We start from the raw sequence: 19,950 nt of genomic DNA, 5'->3' as shown, positions 1-19,950 counted from the left end.
ACCAAGCTCGCTTGGAAGTTATGAGTCCATAACTTCCAAATCTTTATTATGACGTCATTATTATAGTGACGTCATTCTTGTAACGTCGACGATAACGAAAGATGGCTGTTGAAAAGGCTGTTCCGTCTTTGACGATAATTATTAGTTTATTCATTATCAGAGTAAAATTCCTGGATATAGTCTTTAAAAATCGTTGTCAAATGTAAATATAAGCATTAGCGCGCTTCATTAAATTTGTCTTTGTCCAGTTGGCATTCATCAGCCAATAACTTCCAACTGAAAGCAGTTCAATGCTTAAATGGTAGCACACCACAGAAAGACTTGGTGGCCATGGGTGATTTTTTGTTAAGCAAATAACTCCTGTATTATGATATGCATAAAAAATGAAAAAAATAAATGTACACTATAATTGGTATATTCGTTTATGAAGTAGTATATACAGGCTTCACATTTGTTAAAACTAGAATAAATAAATTGGTTCCGGATTTTAAATTTCCGGGTTTTCCGAAAGTGTGTTTACACAGGAAATTTAGTTTTGCCTACAGCGAAAACTGGAGGTTCATAATCAAAGTAAAATAGCGGGAAAACTTAACGTACAACATATGTCAAAACAAGATTAATTCTGTCTTTGGGATAGAGATATTTAATTTCAAATAGCTTTTATAAAAAAATGTGTAGAGAACTGTGTCATTTTGGGTCTAATATAATGTTTTGCAATTTTAAAGTTATTTTTTAAGTTGTTACCATTGTATTCACAGGTGTAAAAACATAGAAAAAATAATATCACTTATCCTTCAGAGCTGTATCAAAATTGCAAATGTTGTATAGATTACAAATATATATACTTTATTAGAGGTAATATGTAGGGTTAACTGGCAATGTTTACATATCTAAAATATGTGCCATATTTTTCAGAATTCGTCATTTTCAGGATTTAGTTAATGTTTATAGAGGAACTTATGTTTTAACTTTTTCTGCGACTGACGGTAATGTTTATCACCGCGACTGTCGTTGACGAAGACCACGTCTAACTCTCCGAAACGCCTGGTCCCTTTTTAGTCAAGGGTTTTTTATGAATACAACTTTCCTCCTTTCATCAAACTCATTTCAACTTATAATGCTATTTGTGCTTTTTCTTTTTGGATATGATTGCTTTAGAAAAGTGACAATATATACAATAAAAATTTTAATGATATTTTTCTGAGTTTATTATTCAAATTTAACAATGAATAGATAATGGGGTAGACATTTTGTGATAGGGATTATATGTATCTGTACAATATGACTTTATTAACAGTAACATGACTTTTGTCTACAATATCTGTATAATTCCATGTGAGTATGTGAGGAATAATAAATTTGATTTAAGTTTCAGATATTGTAAACAGAAAATACACATGTAAACATGTATCATTTGTGTGGATGTAACTAGTTTGTGATTACTAGCTTAACCAAGGGCAATAACTCTTTCTTTCTTTAAAGACATTTTTGATTGTAACCTTTTTGACTTTACTTACTATAACACTGAGAGATATCTTACTTAATTTCAAATCACTTTGTAATGAATACGAAATCGGTGCACGGCAGACCAAAACTGAAAATCTAAGAATCTAAATACCATATACAGTTTCATTTACCAGTTGCCGTCTACCTTTACATTGCCTCCATGCTTTGCGTTACTTGTAAAAACTGTAGTTTCTCTTGTTATTCTGTAATAATCAATATATATATATCTATATATACTGGAATCGCATTAATATGATGATCGTTTTAAATTTGCTTATATATATATATCGACTGAAGATATCTGGTTGTTTGTCCTTGTTTGTTGTAGAAATGTGCTTTTGTAAGTCGAAATGCAGATATAAACTTTTAAAACAGAATAAAATAAACTACAAAATGCTTTTCCGTTTTGTTTTTGTTTTTGTATGGTGTATCATGTGTAATTTTTTGTACTGATTTCCAAGAGATTTTCTAATATCAAACAAGCATCAAGCTTTAGAAAGCATTCTCCTACTACGTCTTTAACTTGAGCATGTTAGGGTTTTTTATTACAACTTCTAGAAATTTTTATATATCAAAGCCTTACTTTAAAACATAAGTCATAATTGTATTAACTATTAAGTTGATGATTACATTAATCTGTATAGTATAGAGCAATACACAATGAGAATCACTCCTGTATAGTATTAACTTTGTATGAAATAAACAGTATTACTGATGAAGTTGTATATCATTGGAAGAAACCAATCTGGTGATAGAAATATGCGTCTCTAATGTTAGCTTGAAACTTTTGAGATATCGAAACGTATTCCATCATTGATTTCTAGAAAACAATTCCTTTCACGAATACATGAAAACCAACAAAATGTCCCTTTAGCCAGAGAAGCGTTGGTAGGGAACACACGAAATAAACAATTTAACAATTCTTCTAACTATGGTTTTTATTTCAGAAGAGAGATATCAGTAACTATTCATACAGAGACAAAGAAAAATGTGAAAATAAGCAAAGTGTTAAAACTATTTTGAAAAGAAAGATCTCGGTTTTATCGTTCCCCAACATATTTATATGTACAACTACGTGCAAAATATATTACGACTGATATGTAGTTCTAATCCATTGTAGAGCCTTAATATGTTTTTACATAACAATAGTTTCCAATAAAATAAATGAAATGTCTCGTAAATATTGCAAGACAATTTAGACAATATCAGTCATTTGAACAAAAACTGTATTTTAATCACATTTCTAAGATGTATGATCATTCTACTCCGTTTTATTCACACACCAATACACATTAAACACTATGGGATCGTAAGGTAAATTATGCATTACACCACATCACGTTAATGGTTTACCCCCAGACACTCTGTAATACCCACAACTCATAATTCATTAATTCGGTGCGCTGTGCTATTTTCCAGACAGAACAAAATGTCATTAAATAATAGAATTACCCCTCAAGGAATACCCAATAATACAAAATGTCAAGAAGTCAAATGGAGAGAAAATATTCCCTAATAGAAATAGTGCATTCGAGATTCATAATTCTTTAGCATCAGGCTTTTGAACAATGCGGAGTTTATGCGTTAAATATGGAATTATTTTAATCCCGTAAACATATTCATTTGTTTTATCGTTAAATAGTAATTCCGCGATGTCAAACACTGACAACATAGGATTGGCGTGTAGCTGTAGAGATAACAGAGAGCAATGGTATCTTCCTAATTTGTATGTAACCCTAGTCATTTCATTTTCTGTCTTTTGTCAGGAAACAAATTACCCAGGCAATCCCGCCAGGCATTATCGTACAACATCGTTGTGCTGTTTAGAACCGACACTGGTCTTAAATAAAAGAAAATACATGTTCTGAATATAATTTTCTGTCTCCTCATAAAACAGTCGTTTCATTCAGTAAACAACAGATATTCCGAAAAACAAACCAATCAGTTCTTTTCAGCAAGACGTACGATTATTCTGTGACTTTTTGAGACAATGATAAAAAATAAAACTCTCAGTTTTCTTTCACTCATCAAAATAGGCTTATTGTTTTATTGATAAAAGTATTTTGGTATCATTTTGGTTTTTTCTGATAAAGGGAGATAACTCATCTTTATACAAACTTGTCTGTAGAATAATCCTTTGTCTAACTCCTCGTGGTCGTTCCTGTGTATTTTGAATGTAGGGACTGATCCTTAACTAAGGTACACAGCAGACAGAGTGACATGGATTTCAAGAGTGAACGTCTGTTGATGTAATTTCTCAGAAAGCACTGGGGGATTTATTTGCATTCGACAATAACATGGCTGACACACTTCATCTTAGATTTTGAGATCTATGGTTCAGAGATCAATACTATACCACAAGCAGCATTGCAGAATTTTTTTTCTAAATGTCTACATCTAGAGTCCTCTTGGTCAATAGTTTACACTAATGTTGCCAATGAAGTTGATAACGATTTGTTATCATACTCCCTTTTAACAAGAACGTGAGAATTTCCGTAAACTTCAAAGTTCCAATCGTTTCTTTTTTTTTAAATAGATCTGTCTTTTTCCTGTCGCTGTAAAGAGAGTTCACATGCGTTTTTGTTCTGAAACCATCATCACTCACAAAAAGTATCGCATCACGTTGATCACATATATTATGTACCATCAATAATGGCGTATTGCATCCGTTTCACCATTACAACTAGCGTCATCTAATTTGCTCGGAGAAGACAGAGACAGAATTTTTGAATGTTTTTGTTGATTTTTGACAAAAGCTTACCCTCTGGTAATAATATCTCTGTCTACACCACAAAGGGATAAATATTCTGTCTGTCCGCAATATAAGGCCAAGTGTATAAGAGAAAGTATTCTAGGAGATGTCGTTCAAATCAAACACAAAACACATTCCTTTAGTGCTTGTTTTTGTCCTGACTTATGGTGTCATTTGGACGAAATATTTCTGAGTTCTGAAAAAGTATGGAACTAGTTAATATTATCGTTTGGCGTAAAGATCTAGATTACTTATGTCACATTGTGTAAGTAAGATGAATGAGCAGAAAAAAAGAAGGGAAAAGATCAAACTTACAGCGAACGAACGAAGATCAATTTCGGGGAATATAATATTTAGCACATCAGTGTCTCGAACAGTCATATCTGAACACTAAAATTTTACAAACATGATAAATATTTACAAGCAAACTGATATGTAGTATTACATATAATTGTTGGATGAATGTTATACATGTCAATGACGTGTTAAACAATGAGAGACAATGAAAGGCAAACCAGTTAAATACAGCAGCTTTGTGGAGCTTGAATGATAATCAGGTCGATTGTTAGTTTGACTATAAGGAGATATCATTGTAAAAGTGAATGGAATGTAATAATTACAAAATGAAGCATTTAAGCTTTACATAAAATTATCATAATCTAATGTTCAATATAACTTCCTAGTATTGCTTTACAAAAGTAGCAAGAAAGATTTTACTCGCCATACAAAGTTTCAGAATGCTATGTAAGCTGTGTTAAACGCAATCGATTTTTTTATATAGGCCCATCTAGACCGATCTGTGTAGTATTTGTCACTATCTTATTTCTACTTAGTTGTCAGTCAAAAGGTATTATTTCACTGCAATTGTACAGTAAATATGCCGCCAATTCAAAGCCAACACATGTCCTTACCTAGTGCCAACGCTTAAAATACAAACCATACGTTTATTACATTGTCATAACAAAGGAAATAAAAGGAGAAAAGTCAGATATGTACATGTGGAAGTGAACCCTTCGATAAACAAACATTTATCTACAATAAAACATTCTCTGTAGATAGGTACAATGGTTGTTATGTCTTGCTGTGCAGACAATGATTTTGTAATCACCAAGCACGTCCTTGGAATCAAGCCGCTAGTGGGCTATAGACGAGACTATTCTATTCAATTGTTGCTCGTTCATGTTGCTCTTCGAATCTTCATTTCGACCTTCCGGAGTGAGTAGTCTTCCGACTCCTTGAGGGTGTACCAGACAATACCGTCACTGAAGGAGGACTGAGAATGAGAATACCATCCCGTACGGTATATACCGTTAAGGTTACTTAGATAACACGTATTAAACCACCAACCTGCCTTGTTTTCAGCCGCACAATTACGCATGTTCAAATCATTATCGACATCCTCTGTGCTGAATTTGATACCGTTATGATAGCTCAAAGAGTCTCCGGCGTTCCCGTAATAATCTCCTACATGTAAGGTAAAGTCGCGGTCCTGTCCGTCAAGTCGAAATCCTTCGTACTCTGCAAAGGCCTGTTTACCCTCCCAGTCCCACATGTCAATCCGCAGAATATAGTTCTGCTGTAGCGTCAGGCGGTGAATCACTTCGTTCCCAATCCAGTGTTCGTCGTACAGATTCCCGAAGCCATATTTATACTCTATCCACCTGCGGTTAAAATTGATAAGTCCGTCTGTCCGGCGCTGTATCAGGGTGTATGCAGTATTGTTAATGAATTGACAGTATATGTCATCTTGATGAGAAGCAGTATCTGGCTTGATTTGATACACCCCACTGACGTCATATCCGAGTTCCTTAAGGTCATGGCAATCTGAAAAAACAGAAAAAAATGGTTTAAAGACGAGCTAATCTTTCCGGATATAGGCATATTTATACGGATTTATTAACTTTCTCAACATTCAAACCTACCATAGAGAGGTAAGACCGCGTCTTATGGAATGTTATGATACTAAAGCGCTCTGTGATTATAAAACCACTAATATGTTATTGTTAACTTCCTTTTTATTATTTTTTTGCGAAAATTGCAAAATCAGTTGTCAACTTATATAAATAACGCTTATTGCCCGGATGGAAGCGCTAGAGGGGTCTTACTGCTGGAAGAAAAACCCGGGGAAACCATCATGGTCGGGCAGGTGCCCCATACATTTCCACTTCCGATTGGGGTACGAGGTATTGATATGTTGCGTCATTACTATCAATCTGCCTTGCTTCTTCAGACCATTGTATGCCATTATTGTAAATCGTATTGCCACTGACTGTGGTTGGTAGTTATAATAAAACTATATCAAACAATTACGCCATACAAATCTATACGAAATAATGGTTAAGTCACGACCTCCGACTTATACCTAAGGTGAGACAAAGGAGGTCGTTGGCATATAAACGTGCACCAAACACACGTCTGTTTCCATACTGAACAGGGAAATACCAGTGATATTCTGATGTCAACAATAAACCCTTCTTTATCAACTTGTATCCCTCGACCCTGTGTTGGTAGTTTTCGTTCGGTAGTAAATTGTTAACTTTATTTATTTTATAACAATTGCGAAACAAGTTATATTAACTTATATTAATCACGCTTGTTGGCCAGGATTAAAGCGCGCGAGGGGTCGTTCTGTTGGAGAAAACCGGTGTACCCGGGGAAAACCCACGAGGTCGGGCAGGTGACCCCATACCTTTTCACGTCCAATCGGGGAATTGAACCCCAGTCGCCTTGGTAAAAGGCAAGTGTGCTACCACTGTGCTATCCGGCCACCCTACCTCGTTCGGTAGTCTACACCCGTCACGGACAAATGGGAATAAGTCATTGAACATTACATGAACAGGGACATGAAAAAGTGAGGAAGGATGTTTTTTACAATCTAGAAATGGAACATGAACAATTGGGAAATTAAAATCATCATCATTATACAGTTTAGAGATATACACTGCAACCATTGAACAGTACAAGAACAAGTCAGATGATATGGAAACCTCTTATACTCTATTAACAATCACGCTGTCATATAATCTAGGTCAAATTCAGGTGATGTCATCAAAACAAAAAACATTGTGGTGACAACGGAACCACAAATCATCTACAATTATAATAACATGATAAAAATGGTCATTCCAGGCACATTCATGAAATAGCCGAAATATGTTTTCCCATTATCACGATTTCCTTGAAAGGTGTAGACATCTCTATAAGTAACAACACAAAGTTTCAAGAGATTAAGTATGTAATATTGTTGTCAAATATAGCATTACACTGTTTAATACAAGAAACTGTTCATTTCATTAGCACGACTCAGTGTCGTCTCCTGTCGCTCCTCTCTCATTAAACAAGCTAACTTTACACTGAAAGCATTATATAATCACAGCTTTAACACGAATTTAGTAATTAATAACACTTTCACACACAACCTGAATATAGCAAACTATCCGGAAATGCGTAAGTGAACGACTTGATAAGTTGCAGTTGTGGGCGCACAATCAAAAAAAACAAACTACCGACCAGAATAACCAGTAATATTGTACAAAAAACGTTCCCTCGTGTAAATTAGTTTTATATTGCGGTCTCTTCTGGAAAAAAAAAATCACGTTTTTTGTTGTAGTATAATCGTGGATTTATTTGTGAAGACACAACCAAAGTACTGGGCACCAGGTCACTGAGTATACATAGTAACGTGACATTACATTATAAAAACGATTTATTGTCACATCTGTTACCACTGGGTATATCCTTGATCAAACATACTCTTCCTTTTATTAACCTTTGACCTATTTGACCTTTCCACCTTAACAGGAAGACCCTCATCAGATGGTACAGAAACACGGCAAAATGGTAAATAATCGATAACGTCGAGAGCCATTTGCCGTTAGCCAGAGTGATTAAAGCCGTCTGTTACAGTTATTGCCGGTCTGTATCAATTAGTGACTGAAAGCATTCGATAACATCTGTATGTGGTACACACTCAAACACGTCTACTTTACTTCAACACCAAGCTTAAATGTTGGTTTGGTGTTTGCTCCCGGTAAAGGCGTTTTGTTTTAATTTCATTTTACAAATATACTCATTAATTAAAGCACTTGGCGACATAACACTAATTCCATTTGGGAACTCTATTCTTGAAATATGGATGTAATGTAATTTAGTGCATGGTTACACATTGTGTCCACAAGCAAAACTTTTAACTATATTGCATATTTTGTAATCCTTCAAACAAACACTGACTAATGGATAGAAAAAATCAGAATACTAGTAGATTAAATTGAGTATGTTTCGGTCGACAATTCTCATTTATTACGCTCAAATGATTAGGAGCCATTTATATTTACTTAAACTGCTTAGAATTCCTACGGGAAACCATGCCTTTCTCTTTACCGAATTGGCTTTGTTTTCATTTGAACAATGAACGTTTTATCAGCTGATATTATGGTGCCATAGCACGCATCGCGTTTGCTGATAAATCCAGGAATGAATTTATAAGTTTGCCAGCAATTATAAGGGTTGTTAAATGACCAAAACACCATAACGCAATACAAAAGTATGGGTGGTCGGGTGATAGAGCTTACCCCACTTGCCTTTTCATCCTGATCGGGCGTGAAAAGGTATGGGGTCACCTGCCAAACCACGTAGGTTTTCCCAGGGTACTCCGATTTCCTCCTACACTAACGCCCGTCGCGCGCTTCAATCTGAGCCAATACACTTGAGTTATATCAGTTTATATAACTTGAAACACAATTTTTGTAAATAATATTTACATTTACCAGGTAGATTCTCTTCTTATATTTACTCTCTATCTATAGTTATATATTAAGTTTATCGTAGGTGTTCTTTATCTAATGGCCGACATGATGATCTCATATGGAAATTCCCTTGTGCGAAATAATAGCTTGACTAAAGCGAGATTTGACATAAACTTGCATAAAGGGTGTCGTCGATGAAGCATAAGACGTTAAATATACGTAACACTTGGTCGTATTCTGCTTGTTTAGAGGAGTTTCCAGGCAAATCTATATTTTTGTATTTTGCTATTTTTTCATCAGTTTTGAGTTCTACGACTACAACCATTACAGCTTCGATTGAATGTCATCAATGTTGAGGTACAGAAGTAAGGTCTCGTTTGATTGTCGGCTCTTCAGGTGTTTTAGCATTATTATAAGAATACTTTTGCAATATCCACAATTGGAAAGAGAACGCACAATAGTGATCACAAGATCAAATAGTGTTACAGTTCTAAAACGCTTATTGCAGTTGTCTTTATACATTGCAATAAGAGGGTGAGAAACAACGGTCAACATTTGAAGCTGACTTTGTTAAATTGCTCGTCAGAAAATATAAAGACTTTTTCTAAATCCTTCAACAACAGCAAGAGAAACTGACATGATAACGAAACGATAATTAAACTAAAAAAATCGATTAAACGAGGGGATTATACAAACAATAGTATAGATTTGTTTATGAAGACTCATGAAAAACTACAAAAAATATAAAACTGTGGCGCTCCGGAAGAGTAAGTCTTCTGCTCCATCTTCTGCTTCCCTAGCTTACGGTGGTGTTTACAATTTGCAGTTGATTGTATGACGATACTGTCGCTAAACTTAAGGTTTCAGCGATAGTTCTCAACTATTGCCGATCACCATTTTGTAACCAGTTGTCCTATCTTCGTTGTACATTTTCAGTGACCTTTATTTAAATATTTAGATCTCGTTTCATTGATTGGCGTAACTATTTGACAATTTTTACCTTGATAAATTATTCTACATGATAATTTTCCTTCTCCGGCTCAATCATTGACGCACAAATTACCAATATGGAATATATGATTTTGTTTGGCTGACACACCATTGAGGTTACAAGTCGTACTGTTTTCTCATTCTCAGCTAGCATCCATTCTGTTTCTTAACTATTATTACTATTCTCTGTGTAAGATCTCCTGATGCTTTGACTGTTTGAATATTGATTTGCAATAATAATTCTAACAATGAACAGATATTTAACCAATAAATGTCACACACGAATTCAGCCTTGCTTTATGATGAATTAAATCCTGAGGAATCAATACAATGTCTCGTACGTTGTATCAATATATTTTTTTAATCCGAACTTCCTTGACGACACTTATTTTGTCGCTTAGTCTTTAAAAATCCCATGTATATTATTGTCAAACGATCAAGACTTTCAATAATCAATGTTGCGATAGTTCTTTTGAACTCAATTTTCTTTTCTTCAAAACATTAGGGTCTTGATGGATCAGCCGGTTAGAGTGTCGTCCATGTAACCGCAGGTGAAGATCCGAGATTCCTGATTCGACGCTCGCTACTTTTGTCGGTTTGTGTTTCTCAGAAGGTAAGGAACGGGCTGGTCTCTGCTGTCATGGTTTTGCCCTTTGTCAAGACACTTTGCCTTAATTGCTCTCGATGGCATGCAACGGGCCTCCGTTAAATTATTGAGTAAGGTAGTCATCAACTACTACAAGGAGATCCCGTCTCAAAATGAGAATGGCTGTTGAATAATCAAAATATTAGAAAAATTGTCATTTATATTCTGTATACTACAATCTACAATTGAAAGTTAACGAATGCATTCGTTCTCTTCAAGTAGGGCAAACAGGAAATAGAATATATAACTCTGAACTACATTTTGTAATATTTCATAAATATCACTAATAAGACAATATTTTCCAGCAGATTTTAAGCATACGGTTTGGAACGAACAGTGTCCCTCTCTTGACCAACTAGTTTTTATATTTATATGAGAATGATTGCATCGTTACAAGTGTTCACCAAAACAGATAAAAAGATACCTTGGTGAAGTCCCTCAGCGTCATGTTCAGAGACAATGTGATATGCTTTATTTAATAACAAAAACAATGATCATATGTCCTTATGGACATAGAAGAACATGAAATCAAGGGCACTTTAAACTCTTTCACACAAGCCGCTGACCTTGGTCATTCCAGGCACATTCATGAAATAGCCGAAATATGTTTTCCCATTATCACGATTTCCTTGAAAGGTGTCGACATCTCTATAACCAACAGGGACCACTTTCCACTCATCGGTATGGTATATGAATATTATTTTATCGTCGCATTCATGATCTGCATAGGGAATACCGTATTACCAGGGACATATAAGGTATTTGGTGTTTGCTGTTACACCTGAGATTTCGTTGTTATACCTGAGGTTTTGTTGTTACACCTTAAGTTTCGTTGTTACACATGAGGGTCTCGTTGTTACACCTGAGGGTTTCTCTGTTGCACCTGAGGGGTTCTCTGTTACACCTGAGGGTTTCTCTGTTACACCGGAGGGTTTCTCTGTTACACCTGAGGGTTTCTCTGTTACACCTGAGGGTTTCTCTGTTGCATCTGAGGGTTTCTCTGTTACACCTGAGGTTTCGTTGTTGTACCTGAGGGTCTCGTTGTTGCACCTGAGGGTTTCTCTGTTACACCTTAAGTTTCGTTGTTACACCTGAGGGTCTCTTTGTTTCACCTGTATATATTCGTATAAATTGACTGCTGTCGTATGCGATTGATAATTTCGCTGAACGTCCCTACTAGAAAAAAAAAGTCTGCACACTTGATGTCAAACTAATGAGGTGAAAGAAGAACTGTTACCCAACGAGACAGTCTTGTATGTATAATGATAAAACAAAACCAAAGAATACTGACGTGCAAAGGAAACCTCAATTATAACCAAAGTTCGATACAACGGAACGAGACACACAAAACATACTTTCGCATGGAAACAATTTTAAATTCCAAGGGAAATAAGTTCAAGTGTTCCTCCGGGTGAGTAAGCGCCTTCTACTTATTGACGACATCCGCCATACAAATCTAGGTGAAATATCGTCACGTCACTTCCTGTCCATGAGAACCATGGTGGTGATGACGACACCTCTGGCGTTCATATAGCACAAGTAAATAGAATGTTCTCAACTAAGAGCACGATGTTAATTTCAACTAAGCTGCCTGTGAATATGGTACTTATTTTAAAAGCATGAAACTGCTTTTTTGGAAAGCCTTTGCCTGTTATCCTCAGAGGATTTGTCTGCAATTTTGTAAGAGTTTTAAGGCAATAAGTACACAAAGAATACTTATACTTGTATTTCTGTTTTAAAGTTTTTGTTTTCTTCTTATATTCAGTACGTAACAGTGTTATCGCATTTTAGGGTCAAATTTCGCACTGTTCATGAAACCTGCTCTTGACGTCATGAGTACACGAAAAAAATATAGTTCGTGGGGAAAAAAATACAAAATTATCAATTTAATTTTAACCTTTTGATCAATATATTCCACCGTGGGGATATCAACATTTTATACAACATAACTACATACATTGTTGATAGTTACATTGATCAATCTTTTTTTTAACCCAGTAGCGTGGATTTCGTGACGTCAAAAATACGCTTAATGTAGTGACGAACGTAGTAATAAAACGACGTCATGAACAATGTTCCTCATATCACTACACAAATGAGAATTTTGTGAGAATCATGATTTGATAACTTTCTACTTTGTTTATTAAGGTTATATTGTGACAATTCAGAACAAATAGAAATATAAACCTTTAGTGCATGTAATGTTGTACTGTATATTGATAAAAGATTTATGTCTGATATTGATATACAGAGATGATATATAATGATGACCCTTACATTTACTCGTCCTAGTAACATGGCGTCGGTCATTTAGAGATGGGCTATCCTATCGTGAAAGTTAAGTAAATTACATTAACTACGAAACTATAGGATCGTTCTACATGTCTATAATTCCCTCAACAGTTGGCTAAACAAATCTGCTCAAAACTAACACCAAAATAATTGGATCTTTGCTTCCATCGTTTAGTCAATTAACTTTTTCAATCAATTTGATAACACCTCGATTTTGCTGTTTCCGACAAGAAGGCGTCAGACAATTATTTTTCCTCTTCACATTATTCGCGTCTTTCCTGTGCGAGTGATCGATGATATTGTTTCCTAGGGCGTCCATAACTAAACTCAGCAAAGAGTTTTCTTATACGAGAACGGGGAGACACTTAAAGGCTGAGTATTACACCGACTAAACCTAAAAACACTGTTATCGGTGGATCGTAAAAAACTGAAATGAAACCACATTTACTAAATAGGACAAGTCGGTCGATCAACAGAATAGCGGACAACATGTTCAGTGTCCCAATCATCAGTTTTGCATCCTACGGGTCTCTCAACATTTTCTTGAGATTGTGGAAAGATTACACGCAATAAAATACCGTTTTTGCTTTGTGTTTATATTTTGCATATCAGCAACTAACAGCTCGTACATTGCGAGTCGTCGTCAATCTCGTACATGCCGAGCACCTTATCAAAGTGATCAGGATTACATACATCAAATATAATTTTACTTAACTCGTACATACAGAGCCCTTATCAAAGTGATCAGGATTATAAATTAAATATAATTTTACTTAACTCGTACATACAGAACCCTTATCAAAGTGATAAGGATTATAAATTAAATATAATTTTACTTAACTCGTACATACAGAGCCCTTATCAAAGTGATAAGGATTATAAATTATACAGAGCCCTTATCAAAGTGATAAGGATTATATATTAAATATAATTTTGCTTAACTCGTACATACTGAGTCATTATCAAACAGGAGATAGCAGGGGGAAATTTGTTTTAAGGGGGAATGAGTTATTGAGGGGGATGATTTGTTTTTGTATGTAAATAAGTGTTGGCGATAGGGACGATTTTTTTTTTATAAAGGAAATACATGGTAAGAGGGAATATTTGCTTTATAAATAAAGAGGTAGTGAGGGGGATTATTTATTGTATATAGTAAAGAAGTAGTGTAAGGAACGTTTTGTTTTATAGTGAAAGATGTAGTTAGAGGGACGATTTGTTTTATATAGGAAAGAGATAGTAAGGAGGACGATTTGTTTTATAGTGGAAAGAGGTACAACGGGACGAGACACACAAAACATATTTTCGCATGGAAATAATTCTAAAATCCAAGGAAAATAAAATCAAGTGTTCCGGAAAAGTAAGCGCCTTCTATTTGATTGACGATAGCCGCCATACAAATCTAGGTCACGACGATAGCCGCCATACAAATCTAGGTCACGACGACACCCGTCATACAAATCTAGGTCACGACGAGACCCGCCATACAAATCTAGGTCACGACGACACCCGTCATACAAATCTAGGTCACGACGAGACCCGCCATACAAATCTAGGTCACGACGATAGCCACCATACAAATCTAGGTCACGACGACACCCGTCATACAAATCTAGGTCACGAAGAGACCCGCCATACAAATCTAGGTCACGACGATACCCGCCATACAAATCTAGGTCACGACGATATCCGCCATACAAATCTAGGTGAAATATCGGGTTAAGTCGTCATATCCTGTCCATGATAATCATGGTGGTGATAACGGCACCTGTGGTGAAAGAGGTAGTGAGGGGCACGTTTGTTTTATAGAGGGAAGAGGTAGGGAGGAGAGGGACGATTTGTTTTATAGAGGGAAGAGGTAGTGAGAGGGACGAATTGTTTTATAGAGGGAAGAGGTAGTGAGAGGACGATTTGTTTTATACAGGGAAGAGGTAGTGAGAGGGACGATTTGTTTTATATAGGGAAGAGGTAGTGAGGGGCACGATTTGTTTTATATAGGGAAGAGGTAGTGAGGGGCACGATTTGTTTTTCTAGAGGGAAGAGCTAGTGAGAGGAACGATTTGTATTACAGGGGAAAGAGGTAGTGAGAAGGATGATTTGTATTACAGTGGAAAGAGGTAGTGAGAAGGATGATTTGTATTACAGTGGAAAGAGGTAGTGAGAGGGACGATTTGTTTTATAGAGGGAAGAGGTAGCGAGGGGCACGATTTGTTTTATAAAGGGAAGATGTGGTAAGAGGGACGATTTGTTTTATGGAGTCAAGATGTAATAAGAGGGGTGTTTCTAGACGGAGAAGTTAATGATTGTGATGATTTGTTTTATAGTGGAAAGAGGTAGTGAGGGGATAATTTGTTTTATATAGGGAAGAGGTAGTGAGGGGGACGATTTGTTTTATAGAGGGAAGAGGTAGTAAGAGGTTGATTTGTTTTATAGTGGAAAGAGGTAGTGAGAGGGATTATTTGTTTTATAGAGGGAAGAGGTAGTGAGGAGGACGATTTGTTTTATAGAGGGAAGAGGTAGTGAGGAGGACGATTTGTTTTATAGTGGAAAGAGGTAGTGAGAAGGATTATTTGTTTTATAGAGGGAAGAGGTAGTGAGAAGGATTATTTGTTTTATAGAGGGAAGAGGTAGTTAGAGGGATGATTTGTTTTATAGTGGAAAGAGGTAGTGAGAGGGGATTATTTGTTTTATAGAGGGAAGAGGTAGTGAAGGGGACGATTTGTTACATAGAGGGAAGAGGTAGTGAGAGGGACGATTTGTTTTATATAGGGAAGAGGTAGTGAGGGGGATGATTTGTTTTATAGTGGAAAGAGGTAGTGAGAGGGACGAATTGTTTCATAGAGGGAAGAGGAAGTGAGGGGGACGATTTGTTTTATAAAGGGAAGAGGTAGTGAAGGGGACGATTTGTTTCATAGAGGGAAGAGGTAGTGAGGGGGACGATTTGTTTTTCTAGAGGGAAGAGGTAGTGAAGGGGACGATTTGTTTGATAGAGGGAAGAGGTAGTGAGGGGGATGATTTGTTTTATAGAGGGAAGAGGTAGTGAGGGGGACGATTTGTTTCATAGAGGGAAGAGGTAGTGAGGGGGACGATTTGTTTTATATTGGAAAGAGGTAGTGAGAGGGATTATTTGTTTTATAGAGGGAAGAGGTAGTGAAGGGGACGATTTGTTTTATAGAGGGAAGAGGTAGTGAGAGGGACGATTTGTTTTATAGAGGGAAGAGGTAGTGAAGGGGACGATTTGTTTTATAGTGGAAAGAGGTAGTGAGAGTGATTATTTGTTTTATAGAGGGAAGAGGTAGTGAGGGGCACGATTTGTTTGATAGAGGGAAGAGGTAGTGAGGGGGACGATTTGTTTTATATTGGGAAGAGGTAGTGAGGGGGATGATTTGTTTTATAGAGGGAAGAGGTAGTGAGGGGGACGATTTGTTTTATAGAGGGAAGAGGTAGTGAGAGGGACGATTTGTTTTATAGAGGGAAGAGGTAGTGAAGGGGACGATTTGTTTTATAGTGGAAAGAGGTAGTGAGAGGGATTATTTGTTTTATAGAGGGAAGAGGTAGTGAAGGGGACGATTTGTTTCATTGAGGGAAGAGGTAGTGAGAGGGACGATTTGTTTTATAAAGGGAAGAGGTAGTGAAGGGGACGATTTGTTTCATAGAGGGAAGAGGTAGTGAGGGGGACGATTTGTTTTATAGAGGGAAGAGGTAGTGAAGGGGACGATTTGTTTGATAGAGGGAAGAGGTAGTGAGGGGGATGATTTGTTTTATAGAGGGAAGAGGTAGTGAGGGGGACGATTTGTTTTATAGAGGGAAGAGGTAGTGAGGGGGACGATTTGTTTTATATTGGAAAGAGGTAGTGAGAGGGATTATTTGTTTTATAGAGGGAAGAGGTAGTGAAGGGGACGATTTGTTTTATAGAGGGAAGAGGTAGTGAGAGGGACGATTTGTTTTATAGAGGGAAGAGGTAGTGAAGGGGACGATTTGTTTTATAGTGGAAAGAGGTAGTGAGAGTGATTATTTGTTTTATAGAGGGAAGAGGTAGTGAGGGGCACGATTTGTTTGATAGAGGGAAGAGGTAGTGAGGGGGACGATTTGTTTTATATTGGGAAGAGGTAGTGAGGGGGATGATTTGTTTTATAGAGGGAAGAGGTAGTGAGGGGGACGATTTGTTTTATAGAGTGAAGAGGTAGTGAGAGGGACGATTTGTTTTATAGAGGGAAGAGGTAGTGAAGGGGACGATTTGTTTTATAGTGGAAAGAGGTAGTGAGAGGGATTATTTGTTTTATAGAGGGAAGAGGTAGTGAAGGGGACGATTTGTTTCATTGAGGGAAGAGGTAGTGAGAGGGACGATTTGTTTTATATAGGGAAGAGGTAGTGAGGGGGATGATTTGTTTTTTATAGGGAAGAGGTAGCGAGGGGCACGATTTGTTTGATAATAAGAAGGGTGTTTCTAGACGGAGAAGTTAATGATTGTGATGATTTGTTTGATAGAACGATACACTATTTTATAGAAGGATGAGCTTACTGCGAATTCTAGTATAAAAATTAGGATACTGTCATTTTACGTTTAGCTTAAAAGCTGAAATCTATAACTAAATATAACCACATATGATTGTTAATTCAATTAAATACAACGTGACTTTAAAAATAAAACAAATTAAAATAAAATAAGTAGAGACAATTCAGTGACAAGCAGTGCTCTAGAAACCTTTTAAAACTACATTTACCCGAGTACGTAGCTCAAACCGTATAGCTAATTAACTTTTAATAAAAACGGATAAGGCGAAACGACCGACAATCTATCTACATAAAAATGGTCGACATATTGTAACATGGCACTTACTGGGAACTGCTGATTCAGACATTTTTTTCTTTTGTAGTGTCATCAATCTTTCTTTTGGTAATTACATTGATTCCCAAAGGCTGTCCCTCTCATCAAACTGTCGCTCCCTTATGTAATCTCTCTACCTCTGATTCATCAAGCATTCACCCTTTGGTTATCAAACAAATGTCATCCTTTCCAATGCTTTACTTGAAAATGTCAACAGCCACGAGCTGTTCCTCATACAGAAGTTTATATAGTCACACTAACCGAATTTGACCTGAAGGGGGACGGTTTATTAAATATCGACAGTTTTTTCCAGCAATTATAGCACCCCACGATGTTTTATCGTGTATCTGCTATCTCTAAACCAGGCAATATTTCAGAATTTTATCAACAGATGCATTTTTCTTGTCAAAGGATTGTACAAAAAAAACACAAGTGAATAAAACATTAATATATGAACTATATAATTGATATTGTCATAGTATACTCAGAACAATTAATACAGACTTGCGTCATACATCTTTTCCACACTTCTAGGAATCGTCGGTGATTCTAAGGATCAAATTGTGGGAAGGTTAATGAAAAGAAACCGAAAAAGTTAAAATGTAGAAATCATATACCCGCTGATTTAATGAATGTAAGTATTTTGGGTATTGAACATTTAAATACCACAGTGTGTTCATTTTAAACCGATGGCACTTAACATAATTCCACGTGGCTTACAGGGTAACGGCAAACCTCGGGCACTGAAAGTCCACAAGCAGAGCTTTCCACCTAACAATCCACAAGTGAATCTTTAAATATGAATCTAGTAATAAATACAGTTTATGTTGTCCTTCAGCTGATTCTAAATAATCCAGCACCTTATCAATACATGCATTTTAACCGATGAAGCTGATACTAAATTGTGCGTCTCTTATTAATAAATACTTACCTTGAAAAAATTCCTAAACATTTCAGCGCCTGATCAATTATAAACTTTTTACCTGTCAAAGCTGTTTCTAACTGTTTTCCAATATCAAGACTTATATTCTGAACTGTTTTAGCTGCTCTCAGAATTCGTCTTTCATTTCTAAGATTTTCTGATATTTTAGCCTTTTTCAATACTTCTATTCTTACCTTTCCGATTCTATCTAAAGAAGTACCTGTTATAACTGTTTAAATCAGGCCATATATCACACACCCTTATCAAGACCTCGTTACAGTCTTACCTGTAGGGATTGCTCCTAAAGTACGATCCATGAGTTCAGCAACATTTGTTTTGCCACCATTTAACTTCTTGCCTTTGGATGCGTCTACAATCATTCTTTTAAGATTCACATTATCATTCCTTAGAAGATTCATGCCGTCCTTAACTTTCTTAAGAGATGTACGTAAGTCTTGAAGACCATCGTTAAGGTTTGAAATGTCTATCTCCATTCTCCTGTGAACATCCTCTAGGCTACTAGTATCATGTAATCCTGCGTCCCTAAGAGTCGGTAGTCCAGTATTTATCCCCACTTCTAGGACTTTCAGTTTTGTCCCTAAAGAATTCATAGATTTGTTGAGAGAAATCGCCTCCTTTTGGATTCGGTTCTGGGCATGTTTGATGTGAGAATTTTCTGCAGTTAGATCTATAAGTTCCCGTTTCATAAGAATCCATTCTGCTTTCAAGTCATTTACACCGTTTTCTAAAACAGACGGTGAAACTTGTTCTGTCTGTCCATTGTTTGAAAATCCCATTTGTCCAGCTCTTTGAGGAGCTGGTGATGTTGCAAGCCTGTTCTTTAAGCCGACATAATCCGTGGTAAGATGGTCAAGACGTCTCTCCATTTCATTAAGTTCCCTTCGAAAACCAGAATACCCCGAATTTAAAGCACGTTCTTTCACCTTTGACCCCGACCGTCTGCCACCTCTGGAAGTTCTGTTTTTGTGACATAAACTCATCTCTGTGTAAATTTCATTTCGAAACTGCAATAATGTTTTGTCCAGAAATAACGACATATTAGCAAATTCTAGTTCTAAATATCTCACCTTGTGTTCAATGTTTGCATCTGGTCTCCAGACTTGGAATGTATAAGAACATGTATCCGATATCACATCATGACAATTCACGTAAACCGAATGATAAAAAACCAAACAGACACAAATACAATGAACAACTGTGAGGTGACCCATTTTAAACAGAGACTACATCAAAACATGAATAACTAAAAAT

The 19,950-nt window shown here is 36.3% G+C and overlaps 1 protein-coding gene across 1 annotated transcript; it reads right to left on the bottom strand.

The window, feature by feature from the left end:
* Positions 1-2,432: 2,432 nt before the first annotated feature.
* LOC117333896 (fibrinogen-like protein 1) lies at positions 2,433-19,736 on the bottom strand. The gene is made up of 2 exons (XM_033893313.1): positions 18,965-19,736; positions 2,433-6,082 (listed from the first exon to the last, which is right to left on the bottom strand). Exons 1-2 carry the CDS (start codon positions 19,734-19,736, stop codon positions 5,436-5,438), a joined length of 1,419 nt encoding a protein of 472 aa, XP_033749204.1. The 3' UTR covers positions 2,433-5,435.
* Between the last annotated feature and the right edge of the window lie 214 nt (positions 19,737-19,950).

Source organism: Pecten maximus, chromosome 9 (genome assembly GCF_902652985.1).
Source record: "Pecten maximus chromosome 9, xPecMax1.1, whole genome shotgun sequence".
Taxonomy (NCBI): Eukaryota; Metazoa; Mollusca; class Bivalvia; order Pectinida; family Pectinidae; genus Pecten; species Pecten maximus.
Note: the sequence above shows the minus strand (reverse complement) of the source record. Positions and strands in the feature narration are given on the sequence as shown.